The 12,480-nt window shown below is 42.9% G+C and overlaps 1 protein-coding gene across 1 annotated transcript in view; it reads left to right on the plus strand.

The window, feature by feature from the left end:
• Positions 1-3,280: 3,280 nt before the first annotated feature.
• The window catches only part of ALDH1A1 (aldehyde dehydrogenase 1 family member A1), a 52,394-nt gene continuing 43,194 nt past the window's right edge, over positions 3,281-12,480 (plus strand). Inside the window, exon 1 of the mRNA XM_073345141.1 lies at positions 3,281-3,445. Within this exon, the coding sequence (XP_073201242.1) occupies positions 3,350-3,445 (96 nt within the window). The 5' untranslated portion in view covers positions 3,281-3,349. The remainder of the gene's footprint in view (positions 3,446-12,480) is intronic.

Here is a 12,480-nt window from a genome sequence, read left to right on the forward strand (position 1 = left end):
CAGACCAGGAGGACAGATTGGATGTCTGAATCAATAAGGGAGATAGAATTAGATTTGAGGATGACACACTTGGTTCCATCTTCAAAATGTTTTGCCGAAGAAAATTGTCATGAACTTTCAAGTTTACTTGACTCCTCCATGCAGAGAGAGTTGAACAGGGAAGAGTCACTAATGATGTCAAACAATATGTCCAGATGTTCTATTTTAATTGAGGTTTGAGGTAAAGATAAGATGATGATTGAGATGGAGAAGGTAGATAGAAAAGAGCAATTCGTTAAGGACTGAACATTGGACATTGATATAGAAGAGCAATCTTTCCACACAGAAGGAATCCTCCCCTGATATGAGGAAAGAACCTTTTGACAAATGTGTATGTGGTGAGATTTGCCTGCCTAGTTATGGAGGAGGTCCAGGACAATGTTGTGGTCTGCTGTGTCAAAGACTTCACAGACTTAAAAAAGAATGAGAAGGGGGAAAGAATTGATTATGGCGAAAAGCAAAAGCAGGAGGAGAGCATGAAAAGAAGCAATTTCTGTGCTAAGGCCTGAGTGAACCTCAGGTTAAAAATGGTCAAGGATGTTGCTGAATGATAGGTGACTAGACAGCTCACAGAAAGCTACCTAATGAGGTATTTTGTTGAGAAAGGGCTGTAGTTAGAATGTCAGGTAGAAAGGAGAAATTTTGAAGAGGCAGGCAGTCATAGAAAGTAGAAAGTTGGGGAAATTAAAGGTATTATTGACAATAATAGTAATGTAAGGCAAAAAGTTTCAGCAGACAGGATCAAATAATATGAGAAGTCTGGGGATCAGGAAAGCAGGTAATCCTTTTTACTGGACTGCACATTGTCAAAAAGGTCCAAGGATGGTGGGGAGGAAGGAGTCAGTGCACGTCTTGTAGTGAAGGTAGCTTAACTCAATCCGAGATTGAAAGAAAAAACCCAAATTCCTTGCATCTGGTCAGGGAACAGTTTGGAAGGGAGAGTACACTGTGTGTGGAAAAGAGAATAAATGGCATGGAAAAGGAAGCAAGGATTTCCAGAGTCTTTTCAGGATCTCTAAATAATATCTGATGAGATTTTTCACTCTCATAACATATAGGGAGTGGGATATGTGCCATGGAGATGAGAATGTGATTCAGGAAAATGTCATTTGGGAACGGCATATTTCTCATAAAAACCAAGTAAGGCCATCGATCATTGTGTTGCAGACCTGAGTGATAAAGCTAAATCATGTGAATTTGAGCACTTAACAGATTGGCTAACTAGAGACTGAATTATTTTCAGAAAAACTGATAACCAAATCACAGAAAAGTTATTACAAAGTATGGACGTGACTTTGCAAAGTCTATATTTGTTGTGCTATTGAAAACCATGCTCCCCAAGTGAAAGTGGTAGTGAAAACTGCTTCCCAAATGAAAGTGGTAGCAAGCAGTAAAAGGCCTGAAGTGTCTCTAATTCAAGTGCATATCAAGACATGAAGAGGCACTATAGAGGAAAACAGATTGCATATACCCGGTCTTCAACGCAAATTATTGTACAGTGCTTCCTAGTGGCTAATCTTTCCCTTATAGATCTTGAATGGGGAGGGCTCACTTCCTTCAGGGACGTGGAGGGGCCAGAGTTGCAATACAGCTGGGGAGCACCCAGATTAGCAGTGTAAAAAATCATAGTGCCGCAGCAGTGAGCACTGAAGCACTGTGTTCGTATGGGTATGTGGCTAATTGGCATTTGCTGATGATGCCTCACTTTAGCTCCACTCTGGAATAAACCAGCAAAACACAACAAGACCCAGGAGCAATAATAAAGGAGAAGCAATCTCTCTCCTGCCTACATCAAATAAACAGATTATTTTCTCCCCCTATCTGAAGAGATTTTTTTAAAAGCAGATACTTTAATAATCCCTCCTCTGGGACCTACATTTAGTTTTGAATGCCCTCGCTAGCCACCTATTCAAATTAGCTGAGGAGTGTTCCTTTACCTCTGCAACCCGTTCTGCCCTTTTCGCCAGGATAAGGTAGCTCTGAGGATAGAACTGACTTTCATTTCAAAAATTAATTGGGTCTTTCTTAAAGCCAGAAGATCATGTTACCTTCTTTTGTCCAAAGCCAAAGCTCCACAAGGAGAAATTGTGGCACATATTAGAAGTCAGTGCGGCTGCTAAGATATATACAGAAAGAACCAAATGGATCAGAAGATCAGCTTAATTATATGGCCTGTATCATCGATCAGTGAGAGGCAACAAAGCCTCTACCTTCTTCATTGCAAGACAGCTCAGATGAGTCCTGATCACAGCTCACTGAAATCAATGAGACTTTCCATTGACTTCAGTATGCTTTGGATCAGGTCCAGGAGGCATATCGGAAGCTTAGAAAATGAACAGAATAGTGTCTCCTCAAAAACTCAATGCTCATTCTTCAAGAGTGATGGCATCCTCATGGGCACAGAAGTTTCATGCTTTCTATGAAGAGAAGTGTGAAGTAAACACCTTTGCTCCACACTAAGTAATAGAAACTAGACATACACAAGCATCAGTGGGCACCTCCTTCAGCAGAGGGGGGGCACTGGATGAAACAGTACTTCAGCAGTCCGCTTTTCATAATGAATTGCACATTGTTATTTGAATAAATTCAGGTACCCTTTCTAGTGGGCACTGCTGAAAAAATGTTACTCACAATTTGTGGAGCTGCCTCCGAAAAGGAATAGGCAATTTTTTGTTTTTATCTCCAAATTTTCTTTCTTGGATCAGGCAGGTCCATCATTTTGTCCCTCCCTTAAATTACTTGGTATTGGTAAGGATATGAGGACCTTATATTAATACATTAGTCCTCATTCCACATGTTCTCTGACAATAAGTGTTGTCGACAGGAATTGTGATTTTGTTCCAAGCGTATTAAAATCACAGTTGAGTACTTTACAGCTCTGGAAGTTATTCTGCCTGGCTCTCTCGTGCAAAAGGCTTTGCCTGCACCCAGAACTAACAAATTTGTCTCTACCTCCAAAGCTGAAGAGCCCAGATTCGAATTTCTGGACCTGCCTGATCTAAGAAAGATTACAAGCAATGTTCTAATATTTGCAAACTTTCATAATGTCTTTCAATACAGTTTATTTCTGAAGAATTTGCATCATACAGATTTCAACCTAAGTGAAAACACTAGTGCCCTTGGTGTTAGAAATAAGTAGTGTCATTTTCTTTTTGCAGTGAAATCTTTCATCCAATCATAGTCTTGTATGCAAATATACCATAGCCAGTTCAGACAAAATAGCACAAATAAAGCTAAATGCTCAGTCAGGACAAAATCACTCAGCTTCTCTGATTCCTCATTTCACCTGTGTTTCAGGAGCTAACTAAACATGTCAACTGAAAATACGAAAAAACAAATCCCAGATAGCAACTCTGCTCCAGCGATGCCTGCACCACTCAGTGATCTGAAAATTAAGTATACTAAGGTTAGTATGCATGTTTATTAACTTGCCTTAGGCATTCATATAAGACTATATATGTACTTACCATAAGTAGTTTTGTTCAAACCAAAGAAATAACACTAACTCAATTATTGTTTGCAGTGTTGTAGCCATGTCGGTCCCAGGATATTAGAGAGACAAGGTGGGTGAGATAATATCTTTTCTGAAGAGCTGTGTGTAAGCTTGAAAGCTTGTCTCTTTCACCAACAGAAGTTGGTCCCATAAAACATATTACCTCACCCACCTCGTCTCACTACTCAATTGTGTATTTACAAATGTTTACCTAGATTTAATTCTTATAGTGTAATTTCTGGGAACATTCTCTGATCTCTTCTGTCTTGAGAAACTCTTCCAAGGAGTTGGTAAGTTTTATACTACTATTTTTTGGTGTGCTGTCCATATTTTTTTCAGAAGCTAAGACCTGTGGTCATAAGTATCCTGGAAAGTGTAAATGAGCCAGAGAAGGAAACATTTACATCATTGCAATGAACAGCAGCAAGAAAATAAAAGATAATTGTAGAATATGTTAACAATTAGTCTAATTTTTAAATAAACTGGGATATTTACAAACAGATTTTAAGAATTATGCCAATGATGTTGGTCTGGAGGAAGGTTTTTTGTTTTGTTTTGTTTTTTAATAAAATTAAAGCAAGGGTCCTCCTGCATTTGACATATGTTCCTACAGATAATAAACCTGTTTGTCTTGCTAAGCAAGTAACTATCAATAAAACAGCTAAAGTCCACCATTGCTAATTAGTCAGTATTATCAGGAACCTTGTACAATAGCAAATTCTTTCCATATGCATTTAAAAACACAGATAAGGTAAGCATGAAATGGATCCTCTAGGCTAACCCTAAAATCAGACTTGTATTCCTGCCTTAAAAAGACACTTTATGTGTTTCATACCACAGTACACAGAGAGTTGCAAGAGAGACTGAACTTTGAACAAACAGCAAAGTTTCTGCAATCTCAGACTTTCAGGTAGTGTTTGGTAGAGCAAAGTGAAATACAGCAATAAAGAGAAACTGAGAAACTTCTGTAACAATTGTAGCTTTTGCTGGCCGTGGCTATCTCAGATTCTGGACATACAGCAAAATGCCACATAGTATGTTACTGCTGTCTAGAAAAGTTCCCAAGTAAAACAATCAAGAAAGTGTTCTTGTTGCGACTTCGTGAGCTAAACTTCAGTTTTTTCCAAAATACAAATATGCATGGCATTGAATTTTAACTTCTCACTAGAGTCAAAACTTGACTTCTTTTCAAACATTAGGGTATAATCTGGAGAGCTCAGTGCCACTCAAGGTCAGCTCTTTTGGACCCAACTCTGCACCCCATTTTCAGGGAGACCCCAAATTGCTTTTGGTACCTATTTTTCATGAATAAAGACTTCAGGTTTGGGACCTCATTTTGTAAATATTTAACAAGCCGTTAAACCTGTGCAAGTGCAGTATAGTTCTGCTATGTGATAGCTCACTTGGGCTATTCCTGTCTCAGAGTATAAAGGGCTTAATCCAGGAAAGATACTTTAGGAACTGCAATGATGCATTTTCAACTGCTGAATTAAACTACAAACAAAAAGGAATGAGGACAAGGTGATGCCCCAAGTTATTGAAGATCTGAAAAGCATAAACTGGAATATTCCTCCCCATTCCCCACTGCTTTCTTTCTTAGCCAGCATAAACTCACTTAGAAAAAACTTTCACTAATAGGAGAGATTCTGTAGGTAACCACAGAATAGTTGTCATATCAGATGTTTTTACATTGCCATCTAAAAAGTGTATTAATAGGAATATGTTTCTTGAGTGTTTCATCTTTTTGCTGAAATAACTAATGCACAAGAGCCTCATCAGAGACTTTGCCATGAGGAAGGTATTTCCCTATATGTGAAGGTATACAGCTTTCAACTAATTCAGAGTTTCATGTGCATTATCATGTACTCAGGGATTGAACAAAGGGTCAAATCCAGCATATGAAAAGATCATTGAATATGTAAATAATTATGGTTCCAATCATGATTCACAGCTGTACGTGTAGAGGGAACCAGTTTCACCTCTGCCCTACATAGCACTTTCCTCCTTTTCCAAAATCTCACTGAGGACTGTCTATGGGCCAGGAGACCACATAAAATGAGATGGTGAGCTGGGATGAGGGGACCAGGATAGGGCAGGGGGTGGGAAGCATACACAAGGTTACAAATACATCATCCTAATACCACACTACCAACCCATGACTAATTCTCTGACAAGCTAATATTGTCTAAGGCTGGACTGACTTTCCTAGCACCCTCCCCTCCCCGACCCTTTATGCGGCTTCCAGGAGAACCAGCTGATGGCAAAGCCCAGGTAGTGTGGCATCACTGAAGTTAAGCTTCAGGGACCAACAGAAAGGCCTGGGGGGCCAGAACCAGTGCAGTTGTACAAACTTTTCAATCTTCACTCTCCTTGGACTCCAGCAGATTCTCAAATATTTGTAGATTCTAAGGACTGGACCATCTCCCTGTACAACATGGGAAAACTGCAACCCTCTGCCCTCCTTAGAATGATCTAGGGAAAACTCTCCAGGGGACCCTCATGGACTTTTCCTCACACCATGGGCCCCTTTCACAGGTTTTTCTACAACCAGGAGCAATGTGGCCCTAAATAAATTAGATCCATTTAATCCAGAGGTATTTCTATGATGATATAAGTATTCCCAGATCATAGTCTGTACCCTTCTCATAAAGCATGAACTAAGCATTCTAAAGAGATATTTAACACACTCAAGAGTCAATTGCCAGAAGCTGGGAATGGGTGACCAGGGATGGATCACTTGATTGTCTGTTCTGTTCATTCCCTCTGGGGCACCTGGAATTGGTGACTGTTGGAAGACAGGATACTGGGCTAGATGGACTTTTGGTCTGACCCAGTATGGCCATTCTTATGTTCTTAATTTGGATGGATTAATTTTTAAATTGTTAAAGAGAGTTTGGATCCTGAATTGGGGCATGATCCTGAATTCCTTCTATACCCAAAACTCCTTAAGAGATGTGCCGATGACATTCGTGAGTATTTTAGGTATGTAAGATTGGCTCACATGTACTGGTAAATATTTTACTTTGTTACACTAAAGAATTAGACAATGATTGTTTAACAAATTATTTCTGTTGTGATGCTTCTGAAAAGAGCAGGTCCTATGGCGCTCCAACAGCCAGGTATCAAAGCACAATTAGTTACTTATCAGGTAGTTAAATTACATGAGGTAGCAGAAAAAACAATATTTCTCTTGCCACCGCTGCTCTTCACAGTGTCTGAGGGAAAAACATGGTGTGTGGAAAGTTAAATCACTTACGGTAAATAAAGGAAAAGAGAAACAAATATAAAATGTATTTTAATCATTACAGCTAGAAGCAAAGAGGAAATAATAAAATGGTTTCAAATTTTTAAAAAAGGGTCAAATCCCTACTCAGCTGCCACCTAACCCTGTAGGTACCTAAAATCCCTAGGATCCTGAATTTCCACCTTACAGGAGGTATGTTTCTGCCAGTGAGGATGCGCACAGCCAGCTCGTTCTAAGGCACTTGGGCACCTATTTTATGCCTCAACCCCAGCAAGATCCTCAGACTAGGCATTCCCCTGCCTATTTCATCTGATCCAGTAGGCATTGCCACACAAAACAGCCCCGGGGCAGAGGGAGAATGAGGAGGACTCCTCCATCTCAGCCTTTAGCGTGTGGCTAGAGCACTCTCCTGGAAGTGGAATGTAGGGTTCAGTGTCCTCCTTTGCCTGATGTGGAGCAGGGATTTGAACTTTTTTTTTTCCCCCACCTCTCAAGTGAGGCCCTGGTTAGCTGATTATGAGATGTTCTAGTCTGCAGGTCTCTCTGTGTCTCCTACTGCAGCTGTTCCAATGTGTATGAATAATTAAATATGCGCTGGGCCAGTGTGAGAGTGGGAATGACTCTAAGGCCCAGTGATTGGAGTACTCCCCTGGTTGGCAAGAGACCTGTATTCAAACCCCATTCTCCACACCTGACAGAGAGGAGAATTCAACCAAAGTCTCCAATGTCCTGGGTGAGTGCTAAAATGTATAAGAAAGGCCTTTTTCCTCACCTGCGTGCCTCCCTGGCATTTCTTGCAAAACATGGCTTAGACTCCTAACTCCAGCAGAGAGTTCATGGCTGAGAATCCCAGAATTTAGGCACCTAACTCTCAGAGAGGGGCAGGGTTTATATTATAGCCATCTCCTCAGCATTTCTGATTGACTAGCTTCGATGGCTCCCCTTGCAGCATGCTGGCTTTTGTGGGTCCCAATCTTAGGTGCCTAATTCTTGCTATGCATTGTATAGGGCCTAGGCGCCTAACTTGGGGCTGTGGCTTTCACTGGGTGGCAAGATGCCTAAAAGAGAAGCAATACTCAGCATTGCAATACTTAAGTCACTTTGTGGATCTAGCACAAAATAAGTGGGGCAGAATCAGACCCTGCAGATTCCCTTTAATAGTGTTTCCGGTTTAATTGACTGGTTTTTGATGGTCCATAGAACTCTTTAGGTTTAGCTGAATTGGTGGGATTTTCCATTCATACCCCATCAAACAACCACAGATGTACAGGATAGGGTGGCCAGGTGTCCGGTTTTCGAACAGAATGCCTAGTCAAAAAGGGACCCTGGTGGCTCTGGTCAGCACAGCTCTCCGGAACGTTAAAAGTCCAGTCAGTGGTGCAGTGGAGCTAAGGCAGGCTCCCTGCAGCTCCCAAAAACAGTGGCATGTCAGCCCTCCAGCTCCTATGTGTAGGAGCAGCTCCGCATGCTGCCCCCACCCCAAGCGCCAGCTCTACAGCTCCCATTGTCCGGGAACCATGGTCAATGGGAGCTGCAGGGGAGGTGCCTGCGAATGAGGCATCATACAGAGCTGCCAGGCCATGCCTCCACATAGGAGCCAGAGCGGGGACATGCCACTACTTCCAGGAGCTGCTTGAGGTAAGCGCTGCCCGGAGCCTGGCCCCTTCCCACACCCCAACCCCCTGGTCCAGCCCTGATCCCCCTCCCACCCTGCAAACCCATCACTCCCAGCCCAGAGCCCCCTCCTGCATCTCCAAACCCCTCATCCCTGGCCCGACCCCAGAGCCTGTAGTCGGAGCCCTCACCCCCTCGTGCACCCTTACCCCCTGAGCCAGCCCGCTGAAAATGAGTGAGAGTGGGGAGAGTGAGCGACAGAAGGAGGGCATGGAGTGATTGGGGGGCGGGGCCTCGGAGGAGGGGCGGGGCAGAGGGCAGAGCAAGTGTGTTCGGTTTTGTGCGAGTAGAAAGTTGGCAACTCTAGTACAGGACTATAAACTTGGAGCAGTTATCACAGTTGGTAAGTGTACATGAGTGGATACCAGCTATTTTTCAATATTGTGTTTTAAATTTTTGATTTAATGTTAGTGTAACTGGGTACAGTGCTCCTATTACGGCCCTTGGGCCTCATAAGAGCAGGCATTCTGGGAAATGTAGTTTCCCAAGAGGGACTGCAAGTCTTGAGGGCACATGACCAGGGAGTCAGGTGACCACCTTTGGAACAATATAATGGGTAGCCTGAGTAGTGAGCGCACTGTGGGGGAATATGATGGCTCTTAGTGAGAAGTATCTCCATGGCAGGAATTATAGGACATAGAAAAGGTTACCTGTAGAGAAGAGTGTGCTCTTCCCCTCCCAACTTACTGAGACCTGGTTGCCAGGTTCAGGTGTTTTAAGTTGTTTTGATGTTGTTTGAGTCTTTTTTTGATGATAAAAGCCAGCCCTGAGGAAAGAACCTTGGATTGAACTGGTTTATTTATTGTGGGGGGGGGAGTTATTTTACCTTCCCTGGCTGGCATATCTGCCCACTATTTTACAGTGGGCAACAATTATATCCAGTTAGATAGAAATCTTTCTTGCCAAAGGATAAACATGGGGTAAATCCAATTTGTAGAGGCCAGCTTGAGTAACATGGGTGCACGCTGAGGTTTGCTGCAGAGCTGGGGATGAGGAATTTCATTTTGAATCCATAGAGTAGTTTAGGAACCACTCCTCAGTTGCTATTGAAACCTTTGGAACTTGAAACCTTTGCAGAGTAGCCAGCTGCCAGTTGGCGACCAACTGTCAGAGGATTCATGCAGCAGATAATCCTGCCTTTTGTCACCCACATAAGGAGGTCCTGCAGAGCTGTGCTCCACAGCGTATAGTAGACGCGCACAGGAAACCTTCTTCTCTTTTTCTGCAGAGCTGCAGTAGGTTCCACTTCACACCAAACCCTCTGTGGGTGAAATGCTATCTGTGTGTGATAAATAACTATAGTAAGATAATAGCACTCTTTGTCTTAAGAGTGCCTTGCAAACACTAATCAATTTTCACAATACACCTGTGGGATGGAGAAATATTATCTATATTTTCCAGATTGTGAAACTGAGCCATAAAAAGGGCAAGGGTGCCCAAAGCAATAGAATAAATCATTCTCAAAGCCAGGATCAGACCTCAGGAGTTCCTTGCTCCCAGTCCTATGCTCAGACCGTGAAAGTAAGCAAATAAAATCCCCAGACAAGGACCTTAAGACTTCAATATTGCCTAAACCTCACAAGGCTGAAGCTAAACCCTTGCAGAGCTGCCAATTTCCCACATTTCTGATTGTCTGCAATGACTTGGAGAATTTGGAGAATCAGGATTTTACTATATTTTTATCACTGAAGATGAATTCCAGTCAAATAAGATTTTGCTTGCAGCCACCGTAGAGCTACCACCTGGGTCTGTATTTTGAAATACAAAGCTTCAGAACCGTAGAACAGTGTCAGAATCCATCTACAACAAATGTTGATTTCTAGTTCTAGTGGAAAGGACAAGAGTATGGTCATTATAAGACTTGCCATCTTACTTGAAGATCTCAGTGAAAACAATAGCTCTACCATGCACACCATAACATTTCTAAGTAAAAAGTTACTTGATGCAAAGATTTGACTTGTCAAAAACTCTTAAACCCAATGAGTCATATCCAGTCCTTACAGGTGAACATGAACACTCATACAGCATGTGCAACTGTGGGTGAACATCTGGCAAAAGAAACACCTTACTATGGAAGACCTGGCTATCTGACAGCAAACTACCACACCATGATGTAAGATAACTGCTACTGCTTTTGTAAGCATGGGCAATGAGTGTACTGCAATTCAAGCAGGCCAGAGGCTGATCTTTGTTGCAGCGTCCGTTCACATTGGCTTGTGCACTAGCTGGTTCTGTTTTCAGTGCACCACAGCCCATGTGTCTATGCAGTGTACACTCCAAAGGAGCGTAGCTGCCAACATACTCTGGAAAAAATAGCTCCCAGGGTTACAACATATGTACCATTGCGTATAGGTTGGATTTGGGCTTTTTGCACCATTTTCTTTAGTTCATACCTGTATAAGCAAAGTCATAATGTATCCTAACGGAGATGTTTGGATACTGCAATTTTCAGTGTTCTTGTACATTGTACAGGTTTGTACATAGTGAAAAGTTAGGATAAGGAGGAAGTGACATTAGGAACAATAATAAGTAAGGGACTCTAAAATAATAGCATTGTGTCAGTACGCTAAATGCAGTATTTAAACCAATATTTGCAAAACTTCCCAAAATGGTAAGTTTTACTATTACTCCTTTCACAGACAGATATGAATTTGGCATACTGTAGCATCACCCAGCACTGTTATGTTAATATTTACCTTTTACTTTGTCTCTTTTCTTGGCAACATAGATAGATGACTTCATAGGATTTTTTCTTGTTAACCACCTGACTGCTGTGCATCTGTGCCCCCTCACAGCATCCACAATTTCATATGGACTCCTTAGGATCAACCATGTGAAATTGCTAGGAAGTCATATAGTACATTATTATCTTTACAACTTTTGACAAGCCTGAGGTTCAGGCACTGTTGGCTGCAGGCTGTGCATATATCTCTTTGGATACCTAGACAAATACACCTCTACCCCGATACAACACGATCCTCGGGAGCCAAAAAATTTTACCGCGTTATAGGTGAAACTGCTTTATATCAAACTTGCTTTGGCCTCGAGCATTTCCGTTATTAATAGTAACTTCCTGCCCCCTGACTGACCCCTCAGAACCCCTGACCCATCCAGCCCCCCCACTCCTTGTCCCCTGACTACATCCTCCAGAGACTTCCCCCGCCCCAACCACCCCTCCCAAGACCCCACCCCCTATCTAAGCTCCCCTGCTCCCTGTCCCCTGACGGTCTCCTCCAGAGACTCCCGCGGCCCTAATCACCCCCAGGATCATAGAATATCAGGGTTGGAAGGAACCTCAGGAGGTCATCTAGTCCAACCCCCTGCTCAAAGCAGCACCAATCCCCAACTAAGCCCTAGTCTACACTAGGACTTTAGGTCGGATTTAGCAGCGTTAAATCGATGTAAACCTGCACCCGTCCACACGATGAAGCCCTTTTTTTCAACTTAAAGGACTCTTAAAATCTATTTCCTTACTCCACCCCTGACAAGTGGATTAGCACTTAAATCGGCCTTGCCGGCTCGAATTTGGGGTACTGTGGACACAATTCGACGGTATTGGCCTCTGGGAGCTATCCCAGAGTGCTCCATTGTGACTGCTCTGGACAGCACTCTCAACTCAGATGCACTGGCCAGGTAGACAGGAAAAGAACCGCAAACTTTTGAATCTCATTTCCTGTTTGGCCAGCGTGGCAAGCTGCAGGTGACCATGCAGAGCTCATCAGCAGAGGTGACCATGATGGAGTCCCAGAATCTCAAAAGAGCTTCAGCATGGACCGAACGGGAGGTATGGGATCTGATCGCTGTTTGGGGAGAAGAATCCGTGCTATCAGAACTCCGTTCCAGTTTTCGAAATGCCAAAACCTTTGTCAAAATCTCCCAGGGCATGAAGGACAGAGGCCATAACAGGGACCCGAAGCAGTGCCTCGTGAAACTTAAGGAGCTGAGGCAAGTCTACCAGAAAACCAGAGAGGCGAACGGCCGCTCCGGGTCAGAGCCCCAAACATGCCGCTTCTATGATGAGCTGCATGCC

This window comes from Lepidochelys kempii, chromosome 5 (assembly GCF_965140265.1).
Source record: "Lepidochelys kempii isolate rLepKem1 chromosome 5, rLepKem1.hap2, whole genome shotgun sequence".
Taxonomy (NCBI): Eukaryota; Metazoa; Chordata; order Testudines; family Cheloniidae; genus Lepidochelys; species Lepidochelys kempii.